Source organism: Sturnus vulgaris, chromosome 13 (assembly GCF_052056855.1).
Source record: "Sturnus vulgaris isolate bStuVul1 chromosome 13, bStuVul1.hap1, whole genome shotgun sequence".
Classification (NCBI taxonomy): domain Eukaryota; kingdom Metazoa; phylum Chordata; class Aves; order Passeriformes; family Sturnidae; genus Sturnus; species Sturnus vulgaris.
In genome coordinates, this window is record NC_142255.1 from 1,708,434 (window position 1) to 1,728,615 (window position 20,182).

Consider the following 20,182-nt stretch of genomic DNA (forward strand, 5'->3'; position numbering starts at 1 on the left):
AAGCATTGGTACATTGTAATATCATAGATAAATTTTACTTATTGAGGAATGCAGAATGCTTTTGATGTTGTCAAGGAAAATAAATTACCAAGCTGCTAATACATACATTTATTTAGAGATTACCACATGCAGCAATTTGCCCACATAGATAACATGCTCCTTAGCCATGAATATGTGAACAAAACCACAGAACAAGTTCCCTGTGAGCTCCTGCTGGCAGCCTGCAGGGAATGGCGTGGGGAACATCTTCACTTAAACTACGTCTGGCTGATTCTGGAGGCAGCTTTTGGTAATGATGTGGGTTAGGAAGGGCATAACACTGTCTTTAGGATTATAGAGGCCATTGGGAACGTTAATTAAGTTCTGGGGAAAAGCCTTTTAAAAGTGCAGTCCTGCAGCCAGAGAGCTTGGAGCTTTTATCATCGACTCGCAGTGCATGAGAAGGGGCTGTCTAACAGTTCCTGCCAGTGTGATGAGGAATTGTCACATGCTTCTGTTCTACATGCCAGGCTTGAAGAGTGTCATATCCATAGTCCTAAATTGCCTTGGTGTCAGAAGGACAGGTATTGCCCTCAGTGCCATGTTGTTCTTCAGCTCTGAACAGTGAGTGATCTTCCCTCATCAAAGCCCAGTTTGACTCCTTCCAAACCAAAGCCTGGTGTGCTGCTCATCTCAAGTCAGCTAATTGTGATGGAAGATGTGTTTGGCTGCCTTAATTTATCATCCTGTTTGGAAAAAGGAGTTCTGAGATGATACATGTGCTTCACATTTTCCTTTTGGGTGGTTGTTGCATTTGGTCCTTGTAGAATGTGATGTGGTTTCTTTCCAAAGTGAAGTGAAATGTGGTGTTGGAGCCCTGTGCTTGGGCTGCAGCTGGTGCTTGTCCTCAGGAGAACATCACACCTGGACAGTTCTGGTGGCAGCACTGAGTGCAAGTCACGTCTGTGACACTGCTGCTAAAATCTCCAGAGACATTGCCCTGTACCAGTTTGAGGTGATTTATGTGGAGTCAGTAGGACTGACATGAGAGTGGTTTTGTCTGGAGTTATTTTCCTAAGTGCTGTAATTTCTGATGAGCTCGTGGCAGGTGGTTGTTAAAGGACGCATTTCAGTGATTTAAGGTGGATATTGGAGTGCTGGTGTCTTCCAGAAATTAACTGGATAACGAAGGGAAGCTTCTTCCCACTTGTGCAGCTGTTTGGCATTTACTGTTCCACACATTGCTCACCTGAGGCTTTATAAAGATGCACCTCTGCACAGAAAATGGTGCAGGGCAGGCTGGAAGCACTTTGTGGTTAAATACTGTCAGATCACTTTGGGGTGATGGGTTTTGGCTTGGCTGAAACAGTATCAGAACTCATGGTTAATTGTGAGAATTTGAGGAGAGAGGAGCTACAAGGAGGAGAGCACCCCAGAGATTTTTAATAGTAGGGATAGGAATGTATGGAAGTAGTTAATTGGGGATCAGTTCCTGGACAAACTGGGTGATGTGAACAAGTTTGTATTTCCCAAACTTAGAATTGCAGAATCCTGGAATGGTGTGGGTTGGAAGGGACCTTAAATCTCATCCAATCCACCTTCTGCCATGGGCAGGGACACCTTCCACTATCCCAGGGTACTCCAAGCCCTGTCCAGCCTGGCCTGGGACACTTTGAGGGATCCAGGAGCAGCCACAGCTGCGCTGGGCACCCTGTGCCAGGGCCTCACCTGCCTCATAAGGAACAATTCCTTCCCAGTATTTAACCTAAACCTCCCCTTTTCCACTTTTTAGCCATTCCCTGTGTCCTGTCCCTCCATCCCTTGTCCCCAGTCCCTCTCCAGCTCTCCTGGAGCCCCTTTAGGCCCTGGCAGGGGCTCTGAGGTTTCCCTGGAGCCTTCTCCAGGGGAGCACCCCCAGCTCTCCCAGCCTGGCTCCAGAGCAGAGGGGCTCCAGCCCTTGGAGCATCTCTGTGGCCTCCTCTGGGCTCTTTCCAGCAGCTCCACGTCCTTATGTTGATGCTGGAGGCTGTTTTTTGGGGATTTTGCACTCGTGTGTTCTAGGTGAACTTGTATTTGCTGTCTTTCACTCGCAAATTGGTTGATGGTATAAACTGTATTTGTTACATTTTCACACTTAGGGAAGAGCAAGGACAAGGTTAGAGTTCAAATTTGGCAAACTGTTCCTTGGAAGGTGGAAAAAATTTGGAGGACCCAAGTGCAAGTTAATACAGTTAGGCAGGAATAATCAGCTATTCTAATATTAAATTGAAAGTAGCAAGCCTTACAACAATTTCCAAAGAGCAGGATCTGGGGATTATGGTAGTGATGTAGTCAGCAGTGTCACGATGCTGAGCTAAACCCGAGTGCCTGGGCCCGGGAGGGCTAAACCCGAGTGCCTGGGCCCGGGAGTGCTAAACCCGAGTGCCTGGGCCCGGGAGGGCTAAACCCGAGTGCCTGGGCCCGGGAGTGCTAAAGCCGAGTGCCTGGGCCCGGGAGTGCTAAAGCCGAGTGCCTGGGCCCGGGAGTGCTAAAGCCGAGTGCCTGGGCCCGGGACTGCTAAAGCCGAGTGCCTGGGCCCGGGACTGCTAAAGCCGAGTGCCTGGGCCCGGGAGTGCTAAAGCCGAGTGCCTGGGCCCGGGACTGCTAAAGCCGAGTGCCTGGGCCCGGGACTGCTAAAGCCGAGTGCCTGGGCCCGGGAGTGCTAAAGCCGAGTGCCTGGGCCCGGGAGTGCTAAACCCGAGTGCCTGGGCCTGGGACTGCTAAACCCGAGTGCCTGGGCCCGGGACTGCTAAACCCGAGTGCCTGTGTGCTGGCAGGGCTGAGTGAGTTGTGGAGCTTCCAGACATGAGAAATGCCTCCATCTGCGAGTCATTGACATCTTGTCTGTGCCAGGGCATTCTGCTGTGTTTGGGCACATCTGGCTCCCTGCCACTCATCTCCAGAGCAGATCTGGGGAGAAATAAACTCCAGCCTGGTGGGAATGAGTGAGACTTGGCTGATCCTGTTTCTGAGCAGGGACACAGACTTAAGCTTTGTGCTAAGCTCCTTGGCCAGCGTTAGCACCAATAAGGCAGTGGTGTGCACACGCCTGTGTATGTAAGGGTGTGGAAAGGGGAAGGACTCTGCACCAAATTACACCCACTGTACCCAAAATGAGATGCTGTCATTGAGCTGAGTAATCAGCAGGTTGATGGGGTGGAAGAAATGGCTCATTGGTAGAAACAGAAGTTTATTAAGGTGTACAAACCCTTTCTGTGCCCAATTGAGGCTTGAAGGTGGCACGAGCTCAGCTGGCTCCAGAGTGCCCCAAACCCCAACTGCAGATCCTCTGAAAAAATGGTCTCCATTCTGGTTTAACTTCCTTCAAGCTGGAATGGAGTTATTCACCAATCCTTCATTTTGTCCCCACTGCATTCAGTGCAGGAGCACAGTGATATCCTGGGAAAAGCAGTTTATGCTCTGTCTTTCCAGGGCTCTTGGCAGGAGTTTGGTACCTCTGAAGCCTGGCTGAGAATCTGCTTCCCGTTCTTCCTCAAGGCTTATAATCCCTGTTTGAGCTGCTCTTAAGTCTAGGTGTGACCTCTATTGACATCCTCTGCTCTATTTCCTTGGACACCTTGTTGGTTCCAGGACAAGAACGATCTTACTCTATCATAGATGGATTAGATCTGCTCCAATCTGCACTGGAGACTGGCAGGGCAAACAAAAAGCTGCCATTCTCCTTTTAAAAGGTTTTCTGAGTTTTATTTGAAAAGCCAGAGTGAAGCAAAACTCAAACCAGTGTATTTTGTTCTCATAGGGATCTGGATTTATACTGGAAAAACGTAGATAAGCCTGTAATTGAGGTGGGGGGGAAATGCTTCCCTTGCAAAGCCCAGGGTCTGTGCAGCTCGGTCTTCAATTTTAACAAGAACTTTAGATTTCTGCGGCACTGGAAGAGATTATAGAGGTAAAATGTCAAAGATTTTCCTGCTGTTCATGGCTCTTGTTTCTGCTCTGCCTTTTTCTGCATGAGAGCTGACACTCAGGATTTCAGAGGCACAGGGAACATCCTGTGCCTCACAGGGATCCACATCCACTCATAGGTGTCCTTGTACAAACCAGAGTAACGTAAGTAGCTCCTAGAAAATTTTCAAGTTTTATTAATTTTTTGTTCTGTATATTTGGTTTGGGGTTTTTTGGGGGGATGTCTTAATTATCTTTAAGAAAGAGAATCCTAAGGATTTAGATCCCAACCTAACAGGTCTCCAGCCTGACACTGTCACTGGGGAAACTTCAATCTTTCTAGAATGTTTTCCTTTATTTCCTCTTTGAATTCTTGAAGGTGAGAGAGTGTTTGAATGCTATCAGCTGCCAAAGCGTCATTTATCTGTTGTTTCTTTCACACCACTCCTGCCTTATCTCTAAGTTGCTGTGAACTGTGAGTAGCAGAGACAATGGGCTCTGTGCAGGAAGGCTGCTGTCCTTCTGGGGGGAAGCTGGAGGCTCTTTGGAGACCCGGGACTCTCTGTGTAGTTCAATGATAGAGGAAATCGTATCAATTTGTTAATTAAGGTCATTTTAGAAGGTAAATCCGATTGTAAAAACCCCACAAACAACCAAACAATGGGAGAAGCTGCAATGCTTCCAGGACAGCCTTTGTTTGCAAATAAAGGTCGCCTTCACAGTTCGTGCTTTTTCCTCAAATCCCAGAACTATTCTGTGGCTTAATTAAACAAATCTCGTTATTAAATGCATATTTGTCTTCCAGGTGGTCTTAAAATATTTCACTGTTTTTTTATTGACCATGAGATGATGGTCAATGGTGAGAGATGAAATGGTTTTGAAATGAGTGCAGGAGTTTGTTATGTAAGTGTTATTTCTAAGGTAGGCTTTAAAAACCAAGATGCCCTTTTCCCAGTGTTATGCTGATTGGAAAACTGTTCTTCTCTGGAAGAATTTTTCTTCTGTTTCGTACAGATGATTAAGTTAAGACAAGTCAAGGTGATATTGACACACAATCATTCTGCTTGACCAAATCCACCAGAAAGACAGTAATTAAAATTCACTTCTTAATGCAAACTAGATATTAATTACAGAACTCTTCAGGGAATACTTAAAATGGGAAAGTAATCATGTTTATCCTGGGATAGAATGGAGGTAAAAAACACTGTATAACACTTGCAAGATGTTTTAAGCTCAGAATGGGAGACTTTCCACTGAGGGCTGAATTGTTCTTGATGGTTCCCAGTCTTGATTCCACAAACCAAAGGACAGCACTGCTGGGAGGGCACCCATGCCACAGAGGCTGAGAGCAGAGCAGGGAAATACATTTCAGGGATGAAAAAAAGTCTCAGAATCGGAGGGTCCATGATGTGAATAATGAAAGCAGAAAACATTGTCCTGCAGGCCGGGCTGGTTGAATGTATTTAGGGTGAGCAGTGGTAGTGCTTGTGATTCTTACAGTGTCTTCAAGGAGGGTACATTTCACATGGAAAACTGTGGAAAACTAACTCAAAAATTTGGTGATATTTTACAGAATCGCTTGTGAGAACCTTCACTCCTTTTTACTTCCTGGTGGAGCCCCTGGACGTGCTGTCGGTGCGGGGGGCGTCGGTGATCATGAACTGCTCGGCTCACTGTGAGACCCCTCCCAGGATCGAGTGGAAAAAGGACGGCACTTTCCTCAACTTGGTGTCCGATGACCGCCGCCAGCTGCTGCCAGATGGATCCCTATTAATTAACAGTGTGGTGCATTCCAAGCACAATAAACCTGATGAAGGATATTACCAGTGTGTGGCAACCGTGGACAGCCTGGGGACCATCGTGAGCAGGACAGCAAAGCTCACTGTGGCAGGTAAGGCTCTGCTTTGTGAGTGTGGCTGAGAACACGGTGAGGGAAGGGAATGCTCTGCCCTTGGAAAAACGGCAAGGTGCTTCCCCAGCAGCACGGGCTGCTTCCATCAGCTGTCAGGGAAACTGGGACTGTGGCTCTCATTTCACGTGTGTTCTGTTCCTGTAAGCAGCTTAATGTGGGGCATTTCTCAAGAAAAGCTAGAGATCAGGAAAGCTGCAAGGAATGGATTAAGAGAAGTGTCAGGTGTCTGAAATCACAATGGAGATTTACCACAGCTTAGAAGGGGGAAGAAAACAGGATTTTACTTCCTTTATGTAAAAATAGCCTTAAAATAACTTTCTGTGCTTGTATGTGGAGAATTACCTGCTCTGTCTGAAACATTTGGGAAGCTCCTAACAGCAGTGTGTACAGTCCCTGCAGGACTGGGAGATGGATACAGAATGGAGTGCAGTGTTTCTTGAATATCAGCTGTGAACAAGGAAGTATGAAAAGTAACAACCAACCAAATGCATACAATTTTCCATTAAAAAGCCCAAGTCATAACCTTGGCTTTGGTGTTTTGAGTACTCTTTAGCCTTCATAGGTGATAGCTTTATTTTGGGGGATAGGAAGCAGTGAGGGAATGAAGTTTGCAGGTAAAAATAAAGATGATGTCTGGGAAAAGTGATCTGTCACTTGCTTATTTCTCAGGGATGGGTGTTGTCAGTTTGTCTTGTAAACAGTAAGTAGGAAGAGACTTCTAATTACTGAGTAAGGGTGAGACTTCAAAAACCACCCAAAAGTAAAAAGCAAGGTAAACTAAGGCACTGTAACTAGAAAAAAGCCTATGAAGCTATTTTCCTTTGTTTCTCTAATGATGTTTGCCAGCCTTTTTCAAACAGTTGTTTTTCCTTTGCTTAATAAATGTCTCGGGGTAATGAATTCTTCCTGACTGGTGCTCCTGCATCTCCCAGAGCTGCTGCTTCCATCGTTTATATTCAGATGTTGTTCCCATTAACTTGGCTTGTAGCACTGTTGTGAAACATCAGCAGTGTCAGAAATAGAAAAATTGGGGTTTAATACCTTAAAAGAGTGACTTTGAGAATCTTTTAATGAGGAATAGATTTCCAAGCTTCTTGGCAATGAGGACAATAAAGACAGTTCTCCCACACTTCTCTCGAGCAATTACCACCTCCTTGCATGGCTGCTGTCGGGATTAATTCTGCTGCTTTCCACATGAGAGCCTTCAGCCTCCTGCCTCTGCCATCAGCCTGCTCTCTATGATCGTTAGGTGAGGTTAATGGGGTTAAAAATGAAGGTAAGCCAAAATGTCTGCTGAATTTCCACTTCCATTTTCTCCTATCTAGGTAGAAGGTACTATTTCCACTGATATTTAGTAAAATGATGCAATATTTAAAAGCCTTTTAGTACTTGAAAAAGAACCCAGATACTTAGAAAAAAACAAAACCCAAAAGCCTACTTTAAAAAACCCCCCAACAAACAACAATGCAGTTCTGAGGTTTTTTTCCCAATCTTAGCTGGAAAACAGGACAAACATAGTCTGGCCCAAGACAATAAGGACCTTCCCCACAGAACCAGTTGCCCCTTTGGCACACATTGGCCTGACAGCTGTGTATTAAGATTATTGATTGATTCCATGCAATAAAAATGGTACTTTTATTGCCCAGAACTAGAGGAAATAGTGGTGACACATGTTGTGCATTGCCTTTTGCCATCCTGTGCCTTGGAAACCTGCCCCAGAGCATCTTCTGGCTGCACTGCTTCAGAGGCTTTGGCAGATGTGGGTGTGTGAAAACCTATTTACCACCCCAGTCAAGTGCCAAGAGCTGGGCAAGACCATGCTGAGTTTAATTCTCTTGTAGGGGGAAAGGCACTTTGGTTGCTGAAGGCTTTGGAATAAGAGGTGGAATATTTAAATTCTGGTTTAGCCTACTGCTTTGCTTTTCCTCATTTGAATCCCTCAGTTTTAACAGTGGCTTTTAATATGCCTTCCCACTCTTTGTTTTAATTGGCAGCTTTCAGGCTGTGGTGAGCGTGGGCATTGTTAGCATAGTAAGGGCTCCCCTTGGCCTCAAAATTCCAGTGGGAGGGAGCTAATTCCCCTCTTAATTGAGCAGTGGGGTTCCTCTCTGTGTGTGAGTGTGGTGCTGCCATGCACCTGATCTCTGAAAAGGAACATGATGAAGTGTAGGTTGCATGTTTTAACAGCTTCTTACTCATTAAATAACTCTTGAAAATGACAAGTTCTGGTTAGTCATGGAGGCCAGGGCAAGGAAATCCAGTAAAAACATGTCATGTGCTATCGTGTGGATACAGGGTTGGAATTTTCAGTCTTGGAACTGCACAGCCAGTGGATGATGCTGAGCAATCTACCTGCAGGAAGATGGCCAAATTTGGATAAGTTTTTCAAGTTAATTTAAAGGACTTTCTATGGACTGATCTAAAATATTTGGGTTTTGGAATCTGCAGCTCTTTGGTTGCCAAAGGGTGACAGGGGTTTGTTTAGTGAAAAACTGAACTCGAAATACGTGCTCTGAGTGCCTGGGCCTGGAGTGCTGGGTCAGAGATGGGAGGAGTTGCATTAGAGGCAGACTGGCTGGGCTTTACATCAATTTGTGTGTTTGACCCAGCTCTGAACGTGCTGTGGCAGGGGAGGAGGTCATGGCAGCTTCACCATGCACTTGGTAATGTGCTTTTAAAGGACCTTTCTGTGTGTGATGATCCATGAGAGGACTTTGCTCTTTGGGTTTTTGGAGGTGTGAGGATCAAGAGGTTCTGTGGTGACTGAGCCTCTTCAAGAAACTGATCTTTGCTGCCTTTAGATTTTAAAAAGTCAGAGGATATGATAAAATATTCTATTGTGAAGAACACTTGAATTAGTCTGGAACTAGAAATTGTGTGCTGCTACACCTTGGTAGTAAAGTGTTTGCTGTTCTACCAGGGTTGTAGTAGTAAATTCTTGATTTTTAGGAGCTGCAGACACCAATAAACGTTAGTTTTCTTTAATGAGCAGCAGTTTGGGGATATGAGTATCTCTTTCCCATTCTGTGTGAGCCTCCACAGTTTGGTTCCTTCAAGCAAATGAGGTTTAAGTTTGTCATGACTAATTTGTAAGGGCAGTGGAGGGAGAAGGTGGTCATCCAGTCCCTGTAATGTGTAGGATTTTCCCATTGTTATGATGGATTTGAAATAGGGAAAGTCAAAGGAATTGCCTAATTTATGTAAAGCCACAACACTTTAATCAGTGCCTTGGTACAGTATGTTTTTTAATTGGCTTTTGAAATGCAAATCTGTCTTTGATACTTAAGTGGCAGTTAGATCTTAAGAAGGGTAGAGGGTTTAAAAAAGCTGCTGTAAAACATGGATTAAAAATAGATTTACAAAATTTTGGAGATCTGTGTCTCTAATTCATCTTGGAAAAATAAATATGTATGTATTTTCATAAAAAGTATAATGACATGAGCTGAAAATATTCCCAGGATGATCCTTCCCCAGTCACTGGTTACTATGACTTGGTTAAAGCTTTAATTAAGAGAACAGATACATGAGAGTCTAAAAGTTGGGAAGTGTGACAGGGGCACTGAGTTTGATCATGCAGATTTATTTGCTCTGTAAATCCATTTCAAGACTGCTCACTAAATTATTTGTTTCACCTCTTGTCATCTTCTTTCCCCAAGTGAATCCAGCTGTTTTTCTTCTTCTTCTTCCACTTATCCTTGCATTTGATAATTCTTGGCTTTGAGCTTTGTTTCATTCTCTTGGCTTTGATGAGGCAGGTGTGGCACTGCCGTGGTACAGACTTCAGGTGTGTCTGAGTTTCATTAATTTAAAAGCACTTGATGATAACTCCTGACTTGTTTTTTCTCACCTCAACTGAATGATCTCCTTGAATTATTATTTCTCATTTAAATACTCATAGAAATTTTATTTTCAAGCCTTCGTTTTGTAATTACTTTTAGAAAAAGTAGAGACAAATCACTTCGGTTAAGAAATGCTCCTACCACGTAACATCAAACTCTACAATGGTTCAGAAACCAGGAAGATTGGGATGTACTTAGTACAAGTGTGGTATGTCCTTTGGAAGCATTGAGCACATTGCAGGGGCAGCACAGCCCAGGAGGAGGATGTTTCTGGAAATGACATGATGAAGCTTCATGTGTTGCTTTGTGTTGAAACCTTGGACACCTTCCTGCTTTTCCACTTACAACTGGGGATGCTGGAATGGACCAAGGCCCATCGTGTCCATACTTGGAAGAAGGATTTGGAGTTTAATTTCGGGCATACTCGAGCACTTTGTCCCTGAGCAGGGTGTTCTCTGGTGGCCTGGGTAAATCCCCTCCTCCTGCAGCTTCATCCAGCTCATCTGTGGCTGTGGGCAGGTCAGTGGCACGGTGTGTTCTCTCCCAAGTGCACTGGAAGCTCCTGTAGCTGGTCTGTGTGGGGTCAGTGTGACCTTGCTGGGTGTCCCATGGACCCTGTGGGGAGGAGGGACCCACCCTCACTTGGGTTTTGCTGCTGAGAGTTCCTGCAGACATCAGATACAGGGAATGGCCTTGGCTTGGGAAATTGCTCCAGTTTTTAGCTGACCACGTTGCCTTTTCAAGATTTGTGTCTTGTGTGTGTCCGGCTTGGGGCTTCCAAACTGATGCCTGGGAGAGCTGTCCCTGGAATTGCAGGGGCCTGGATGGGCTGTGGTGGTTCCTGAGGCTTGGAGGAGTTAATTGAGCTCTGAGCCAGGAGTTGCCAGGGCTTAATCCTGCTTCTGGTGCAGCTCATGACAACAGCTCCAGACCTCTGTGCTTTGCCTTTTCTCCATCGACTAATAAAGAATTTTTCCACTATAAATTTAAAGTATTAGTTTTTATAATGCACCAAGGTGCTGCAAATGAGGAGGACAGGTAGAGGTAAGGAATTCTGTATCCATTACAGACTCTGGATGATATGCAGTGGGTGAAGTTGTGGCCAAGAAATGATTACCCAGGCCATTCCCTGAGCACAGTCTGTGGGAGGGAGCAGGAGCTGGGGGGATGTGGGCTTGCAGTTCAAGGCAGAGCTCTGTAAAGGCCAGCAGCAGAGGTGTGCTGTGTTTCCTTCTGGTGTGTTAGAGGGCTTAGCTATTGAAAATCAATCACTTATTTCTGTATAAATAATGGTGACTAGATAAGGATTTTCTTCAAACATTAATTTGAGCTGAAATTTTATCTTTACTTTTTGCCATAACCACGAGGAGCTGCATGGAAGTAGGCAGATTGTTTGGTTCTGTTTGCTCATGTCCTCTGAGAAGTTTGCCAAGCTCTAAAGATTGCAGCTGAGCAGTGTGTTTCTCACTAGACTCTATGTACCATACCAAAGGGTGAGAGAAAAGCTTAGGACAAACTGTCCCAGCTCTGTAGAGATGGGGTTAAGTTAGAAGTAACGGCACGTTTTTACCCAGGATTGCACATTTGCTTTAACAGCAAGGAGAAAAAAGTAATCTTGGGCAGATCTTTGTGAATAAAGAACATTCTGTATCTTGGAATTGGAAAAGCCTCAGAGCAGAGATACTTCAGAGGAGGGTATTTGAGAGTACTTAGCCAGTAAGTGACATGAGTGATAAATTTTCCTTGCAGAAATATATTTTTCTATGAAAAAAGCATCTGCGTTTTTCATAAATTGGCTTAGATCAAAATGCATTTCCTCCTGACAGGTAAATGGCGAAGGTGGTTTTAACACAACTGCAGTTTGTACAGGTTCTGTCAGCAGTTACTGAAAGTGTGAGAGTTGAGACACTTAAGACAATAAATGTTCTGTGTTATTTGTCATTCTCAATTCTTGCTGTCCACATTTGTCCAGCTAAAGTAGTGAAGAAAATCTATGTAAGGCTTTGAACTGCTCTTTGGTTCTTGGACTGAAGGCAAAGGTCCAGTTTCAAAACTGTTCTAAATTTTTAGTCTCAGAGGAGCCTCTTGCCATGTCCAGAGCAGGCCTTGCCTGCAGCTGGATTACCACTAGAATCCTGGGGAAAGCCCCCAGCAGGGAATGTCACCTGCTTGTTTTGAAACCCTGCATTGACATCGAATGACCAAGTCAGAGCCCAGGTGAACACTCGTAATTTGCTTGCTTAAAACTAGTTCCTATTGAAAAATGCAGGTTTTCTTAAGCTTTTGTATTTCAAATTTGTTTCACCTTATATCACACCAAATCCAACAGCTCATTGTGACTAATACTATCCCTGTCCCGAATTCTGTGGGTCAGTGAGCCAGTTAAAGCTTATTTGTGCTTGCTGGAGGGTGACAAATGCTCTGCTGAAGCTCGAGTAGAGGGGGCACAGGGGATGTGTGGCACTTGTGCCTGAGCATCCTGCTTTAGTAATGGTGTAATAGCACTGCTCAGAAAAAAACCCATGCTTTCTAGACTGAAATTCAAATTCCAAGCAATGCAAGTCTTGTAACTGGCAAAGGGAATCTCCTTTAAGCACTTAGTTCATGGGGAAGGTTATGTTCATGTACTTCAGAATAATATAAACTTACTGTAAATCATAAGAAATGGGAGCTCTTTGCAGCGTGCCTTTCCATCTTGGCCTTTGCCTTTGAAAACATGGCAGGTGCTGGAGTTAATGTGTGGGGAAACAGGAGTTGTGTGGAAAGGAGCTGGGGCCAGATCTCTGAAATCCCTCGTGTTTGGCTGGGGGCTCTGGGTGGTGAGGCAAGGACTGAGTGATACCATACTGATGGTGCATCAGCACCCCTGAACAAGAAACTTGGCTGAACTTGGTTTAGATTGGATTCTCATTTGTTAATGTTTTGACTCAGATCAGATTTTCCCCTCTTTCTGCTCTGCATGTCAGCACCAGCAATCCCTGTGTCATTCTGTTTGACAAGTTTGCACAGAGCCTGCTCGGAATCCCGAGCTGTCAGCAGAGTGATGGTTACATCTGCAGCCTGTGTTCCTTCCTCACTCCCTGCCTGCAGTGTGGAATCAGCAAGACTTTTCGGCTTTATTAGTGTACAGTGAAGGCTCTGTGTGCTGACATTGTTCAGGTTTCTGATTGATTGAATATTGCTTTTTGAAAACAAAAAGCCCCGAGTGAAAGGTGACACAAAAGCAGCAAGGGTAAGAAGTATCAAGGCACAAGAGTATCTCTGATTAATGTTTTATTTTTCTGTAACAAAAATTCAAGATAAAGTTTAAAGACCCTGAAAAGGAAATAAAATGGAGGAAAATTATTTTGAGTGAGGAAAAATTAGTTTGACATTTGCTAGGGGAGATTTCAGTGAGGCTAGTTCTTGGTAACAGTCTTAAAAGCACAGGGTGTCTCACCATTTGCATAAATACACTGGAAATAAGGATGTTAAAATTTTTTAAAAGCTCCCCCAGCCATATTCATTTGTGTATAGAAACCCCTATTTTGGGGGAACATGGGAAAATGTCTCTAGGTAATTTATGTTTCTCTAAAGATGTTGCTCTTCTGTAACAGCTTCTGAAGTCAGCCCTGGCTTAAATGCACTGTCAAACTGTTATTAAAAAGAGAATAAAAATTAGGCAAAGAAAGGCTCTGTTGTGGAGAGACCTCTAAAAATCTACTCCTGATGCTCTGAGGTTCATGGCCAGCGGGTGCTGGAGGAGTCAGGGGTGTGCTGGTGCCACCAGGGCTGTGCCTGTGTTAGATAATTCGCAGTTATATGGCTTTTCGTGTTATCCTGCCACGCACCCTTGTTGTCTCCAGACATCTCTTTGAGCTGCATGTTTGTGTTGTTAGAAGTTCTTTGTGCTTTGTGTTTGCTGCTGTTCTGTCAGCCTTCAAGCACCCTCTTTTTCGGGCTTTCTTTGGTATTCTCATATCCCGAGGAGTTCACAGTGAAATTATTGGTTATTTCCTGTCTCTAAATGCTTGTTGTCAGGTACCAGCTGTCTTTGTCACTGTCTATAGAGTTGCCTGCAAAAGTTTTTCAGCTCTTTCCTTTCTTCGAGTTTTGTGATAAATTTATCCTGACAGTCCTCTCTGTGCATTAATCTTCTTTGAATAGCTTGTTCACATGAGCTTCCGTAATTGATAGCCTCGCCTGGAACTAAAATTATTTAACCTGTCAAGCTCTTTTCTTTCACCACAACCCTTGGATCTTATTCTTCTTTTGTTATGGCTCTCGATTTTGTTTTAGAAAGAGTAATTGTGAGCCTGTAGGGTTCTTATTTTAGGCAGTGTATTGATGAAGACCTGAAGTTCCTTAAATGATGAAGCAATCTGTGTGTCTTATCTTTAGGGCTTCTCTCGAAATCCCACAGGGGTTTCATTGGTCTGTCTTGCTATTAGAATGATCTTCAACAGCAGCAAATAAACAACTCCATGGTTTGCATGCCCTCAATTCATTTTTTGGGCATTAGAATGTTGTTTCAGCTGTTTCTTGGTGTCTGTAGAGATCAGATTCATTGTGGCTGCTGCAGCTTTTCCTGTTGCTTCTGGAGTTTTTTTGTCATTCGGCCCTTGAACTGCCAGTCCTGTCTCCAGTTTTCATTATACTATTTCACCTCCTTCATCAGCAGAATAATTTTTTTTGTTTATCTGTGCCATTCCTTGCAACCCTTCTTGAGCCTGACCACATGCTATGGACTGCCATCCCCACCTCACTCCCACTGCTTTTCTTGTAGTTGTGGCTGTCAGTAGTGACCTCTGTATTTTTGAAGATTTTCATTCAGTCATTTTGTTGCTCCCATTTCATTCCTAAAATAATTTATTGATCTCTTCTTGATATCATCTAACTAGCATTTGGATTTGCTTGTTTTGCCAGGTAGAAAATCATATTATGCTGATGTGTTTTCCTTGTTCAAACACCCTCTAAAATTTTTGGATGTGTAGTAGCTATTAGGGAGGGTGAGGGTGGTGAGGCCCTGGCACAGGTTGCCTGGAGAAGCTGTGGCTGCCCCTGGTTCACTGGAAGTGTCTGTGGCCAGGTTAGAAATTTTTTTGTGAATATTTTGCTATTTCTCACTGGCTTTTTGTGTGCCTTCCCCATGTCATCAGATAAGTGAGCGTGAAAGGGGTGTTCAGAACAGCTCTGAGGTGCCACCAGGTCACCTGGTGTGTCACAGTATGTGACAGTACCTGTGTCTGTGTTACTGATGTGTCCAGTGACATTCTCCTCTCTCCCTTCATTCTGGCCAAGGGACACTGTTTGTAATCAGCACAGACCATGCTGTCATGGCTGTGTTTAACCAAGTCAGGATTCTGGTTATGCACTGACGTTTCTCATTTGTGTTCTGTGTTCCGTATATTTCCCACTTCTGTTTAGCCAGCAAGGACATTTGTTAAGTTTTCCTCTCTCCATGTTACAGTCCTTGTAAAAATCCTCTTCCCTTCCCCGAGGAGCTTTTTGGTTGCATTCTCCACTTTCTCCCCCCTTGCTTTAGGCAAAGCAGAATGATGTGCTGCTTGGTGTTTGTAGCAAGGACTGGAAGCATCTGGCCTTATCCTAATTCAGGTGATGCTGGACCTGTGTTCTGCAGGAGTGTTTGTAATTACAAAGTCTGCTCCATGTGCCAGTGAGATCCAAGAAATATGTCTCATTAGCAGGAGAGTATTTTAAGCCATTTCACACCTCTGCCACTCCAACAAATGATGCTGAATAATGTTGGAGAGAAGGAGCTGTGATAATTTAATGAAGTGTCCACAGATGGCTGGACTTATTAATTTTTTAGCAGGGTTGGGGTGAGGTGCTGATGCACTAACAAAATAGGCAGCATCTTTGTGGTCTGCTGCCTTGCTGAAGGGTAGCAGATGTTGGAGCTGTCCTAACAATAGGGGATCGTGTTCCCATTCTCCAGTACCTCTTGTGGTGCTGAAATCTCCACACTTCCCAAGAGGCTGTTTGGGGAAAGGAGTCATAGTTATGGATTTGTCATGAGTTCAAATTCGATCAGGCAGACAGCAATGGGGGAATATCCAAGTGGCTGAAAATTGTGAGCAGTTTGTAGGATCATTCACAGACTAGTTGGATGAATTTCAGATTGAGTGGAAGCTGTAGGGTGGAATATTTGGAGCTGGTGCTGCTGGAGTTAGTTTAGAGTTGGGTAGGTTAGGAGAAACTTGAATAAAAGTTAACTCTGGGCAGCAAAGGCTTTTCACAGATGGTATCCAGGAGGGAACAGGATGGAAAACCTGCCAGCTGCTCCTGTGCTTTACTTTTCCCATATTTCAGTAGAAACGGGGGAAAAAACAGAAAACATTTGCTGAGCACATCGAGATGTCACAAGAAGGCATGAAACCAGCTTTGGGAAAATGTTAATTTCACAAATGTGATGTGTGTGTGTTTACAGCAGTTTCATGCTTGTACAAAGTGTTATCTTAGATTCCAGTCAGGGCAGTGGCAAGAGGAGACACATGGGAGGAAAACACAGAGGCTTGTGACCACTCATACAGCCCTGCCACGGGCAGGGAAAGGGGATTCCTCCACACCTTTCTCTCCCCTAGAGATGAGGAGATGGTTCTCTTTTCTCACTTCCCTTTTGCAGCGTTGATTTGGTGAGATGGGTCCCAGAGGGTTGGTAGGACTCTGTGGGGATTAAACGTGTGTATGGCAGTGGCAACCACGTTAACCAGAGCAGCCTTTGCAGCGAGGCTGACAGGCTGCACAGCACAGCACCTGTGACTCTGGAGCTTTTACACTCAGGTGAGTGAGTTGTTCAGTTATGGTTTATAATGAAGGGTTTTTTTTCCTTTTGGTCTCCTTGGAAATGATTGGCACTGGCTGCAGTTGCAGGGAGGCTGCTGAACTAAATTGGCATCTGGCTCAGGGCAGTGAATTCCCTGATTCTGCAGACTCCAGGAGATGAAATAGTGGCTCCATTGAGGGCGGGAGACTACAGCCAGAATTTTAACCATCTGTGTTTTCCAGGAGCATGGGAATTACTGCTCTTCTAGGCACATCTTTTTCAGAAATGGAGACAATGGGCCACAAATCTCAGTAATGCTGAGGCTGGGAATGCTGATTGAATGCACCACATTTGCATTAATGGATTGTTCATTCACATTCCTGCCATTGCTCTGAGCTTGGGTGAGGGGAAAGGAGAGACAAAAGCAAAGGAGAAAAGAGGGACAGAGTTGACTTCCCCACCTTCTCTGCCATTTGCATTGTCCTAGCAGGAATGAGGGGTTTGGGATGCATCTAATCCCTGTTATATGCATGTGAGTGCACTGTTGCTTATGTGTTCTCCTGCCTGTGTTTAGAGAATATTCCAAATGGAAAATCATCCTTCCTAAATTGAGTTTATTAACCTGCATTCTTGCTAGGTCAGTAGTATTTTCCTGTAGTGTCCTAAAATCGATACCTAATGTATGGGCACTGCCACAGAATGATTAATGTGTGTACAAACATGAAAAAATTGTCTTCAATGTCAGAAGCCCAAAGTGTCATTTATCATGACATTCATTTACCAAAAGATGGGCTGATGTCTTCAACTGATTGTCCTGCAACACATGGGTGAGGAGTGGGGGCTGCTTCCTCAATGAGGAATGTATCCTCCATCCTTGGAGGTGTCCCAGGCCAGGTGAGATGGGCTTTGGAGCATCCTGGGATAGTGGGAGGTGTCCCTGCCCATGGCAGGGGATGGCATTGGATGTATTTTAAGGTCCCTTCCAACCCAAACCATCCTGGGATTCTGCTCATCATTAGAACTTGTTGCTCAGCCTTCCTGATTGAAGTGTTTGGGAAATAGAAACCACTGAGAAAAAAGTATCAACTTTTTAAAAAGTTAACTTTGAAAATGTTTTTAAAAGTGTTTATAGTTTAACTAGACTGAATTGGCTTACATGGTAATGCCTTTAAAAATGATTATAGAAAGTTCAGGAAATGGTGACTTAGAAGTTGATAATTGGTATTTTGAAGAGAGCAGCTCTGTAATGGAAAGGTTCTGGGCTGGGAAATGAAAGGGTATTTTCTAGTGGCTCACTGCTGCAAGAGGTGTGCCAGCACTCTGAGACCTTCTCCTGGATTTATAAACAGATCTCCAAATTAATAGTAATTAAGGCCTGGATTTGGAGTGCTTTTTATAATGCATAGTGATTGTTTTGTGGTTGTTTGTTGGCTAAAGCAAAGGGTCCTCCTCCACAATGGAGGCTTTTAAGCAGTGCAAATTGCCAATAATTGTAGAATAAGAGAAAATTACTCTTTAGGACAAAATTATAGGCTAGGTTAAAATGTATATTTTAAAATGACACAGGACTATGACGAAATACAGGTTTTAGTGGCATTTAAGATGACTTGGAAAATGAACTGTAATTTCATTTCTAGTGAGTAATGAAACCATCTTGAATAAAGCTTATTTAACCTCAGTGGAGCACCTGCAAACAACAGAAGGCACAAGGTTTGTCTTGTCCAGGAATTGAACAGTACTTGTAAGGGATAAAAATTAAAGCATATTTGAGCTGTATGTGAGAAATTGCAGGGCTTCAGTCCTCCAGGAGTGTTCTGGCTTGTGCTTGAAGCCAGTGTGGGGCTGACTGGGAGCAAAGACATGGCAACAGGTGAGGTGAAGACAGAAGTCATGGGGTCACCTGGATAAAGGAGGGGACCCAGGATTCCCTCCCAGGCTGGGGAAAGAACTGGCTTAATATGCAGGGCTCTTAATAAATGAGAATACTGAGAGAGATAAGAATCAGAGGTAATCATGAACATTTAATGGGTTCTGTCAAGAAGGAGATGTTCAGAAAGGACAGATGCCTCAGACTGGAGTTCAGAGGCTCAGGGTTAACAGCCTCAGCTGCAACAACAACCTGTTTACCCACCATGTTAGTGAGTGTGGCAAAGAGGAGACCTTGGTACCCTGGCTGTGACCTCCATGGGCCCACAGGAAGGATGAAATAATACTCCAGACTGACTAATGATGAGACTTGTGAGCACAGTGTGCAAAGTCAGGCAGATGCAAAGATACCTTGGGATTGTGCTGGGACAGAGGGATGGGTGATTCAGGAGAGGAGAAGGTTGCTTGGGTTCTAGGATTGATTGTGCAGAGCCACTGAGATGGTTCTGTCTTTTGGGAAGATCTTTTCAATACACAGAGAAGCAGTTTTGTAATATTTCTGTGGTTGTTTGTGATACTAAATTACTGTAGGTACTGGGGTTTGTCTTCCTGCCAGGAGTGCTTGGTGGGAGAGCAGGAGGCGTTTGGGGGTCAGTTGGAGCAAGGGAGGTTCTGACTGGGTTTAAAGAGGGAGTTCTGCTCCATGAGGTAGAACAAGTTGCCCAAGAGTTGTGCAGTCTCCACCCTTGGGATTTTTGAGGTCTGACTGGACAATCCCTCAGTAACCAGCTCTGACCTTGTAGCTGATTCTGCTCGGGCTGGGTTCCTTCCTTCCAAAATTATCCTAGCATTCTGCTTCTTTCAAGGTGAACAGAGTGTTAGGGGAATGAGGGAGAGAAACTAAAGATGGTGGCTTCATTAACCAGAAGGAAAGTTGAAAGAAAGAAGTTGGATTTCTTTGTTCCTGTGAATACCTTGGAGGGACTGATGGATAAATATCAAAGATGCAAAATAATACCAAAACAAAGTATTATTTGTTAACAAGTCAAGATCAAAGGAGTGCAAGTTGGTTGGAAGTACAGTGGGAGGGGAAACTAGAAACGGGAAGTTTCTCTGAGGAATTAAGGAATCCCCAGGTGGGACTCTGAGAGGGAAGAAAATATGTAACAGTTGGAGATGAACTGTACAGGGTTATGGAAGGAACTTGACAGGACAGAAGTGTTAGGAATATGTTAGCAATCTCCTCTGTTGGCATTCAGTCTGGCTGTCCTGCAGGGTTGGTCCTTTTGCCGATACATTTTCAGTGCATTTGTGATGGGTATTAACTGAGACTTGTGAAAATAGAGGGTTGAACTGTGGCAGATTTGATTCTGTCTGTGCAGAATACTTAGGATGGGGTGACTGTGGCTGGCTGTCCATCCAGCTGTGCCCTCGCTCTGCTCCTCAGCAGGATGGAGAGGAAATAATATTAAAGCCACTGAGTCAAGATGGGATCACTCCCAGTTACTGTAATGGCAGAACAACCTTGACTTGCAGAAAATTAATTTAATTTCTTGACAACTAAAATAACTTGAGTAGTAAGAAAAGAGAACCAAACTAAAGTGCTCTCGCTGCCTGCTCCCTGTTTTCCAGGTTCAACTTCATGCCTTCATTCCCAGTTCTTTAAGCCTCATGCTCTACCCTGATCTCCCCAGGGCGGCACCCAAAGCTGCCCTTCCTCCTCTCCCTCGTCCTCCTCTGACCTGCCCACCCCAGGACTGTGTCTCACACTTCCATCACTGCTGTCCTGTGGTTTTCCCTGTCTTGCATGTGCCCCCAGCTTCACTGGCTGCCCCAGCTGTGGCTCCATGGAACCAGCTCTAATTGTGTCCCCAG

At 44.4% G+C, this 20,182-nt stretch overlaps 1 protein-coding gene across 8 annotated transcripts in view; it reads left to right on the forward strand.

Moving 5' to 3' along the window:
• The window catches only part of NEO1 (neogenin 1), a 164,100-nt gene that overhangs the window by 47,687 nt on the left and 96,231 nt on the right, over positions 1-20,182 (forward strand). For all 8 annotated transcript variants that reach the window (XM_088172864.1, XM_088172860.1, XM_088172863.1 and 5 more), the window contains exon 2: positions 5,498-5,815. In XM_088172864.1, the coding sequence (XP_088028990.1) occupies positions 5,498-5,815 (318 nt within the window). The remainder of the gene's footprint in view (positions 1-5,497; positions 5,816-20,182) is intronic.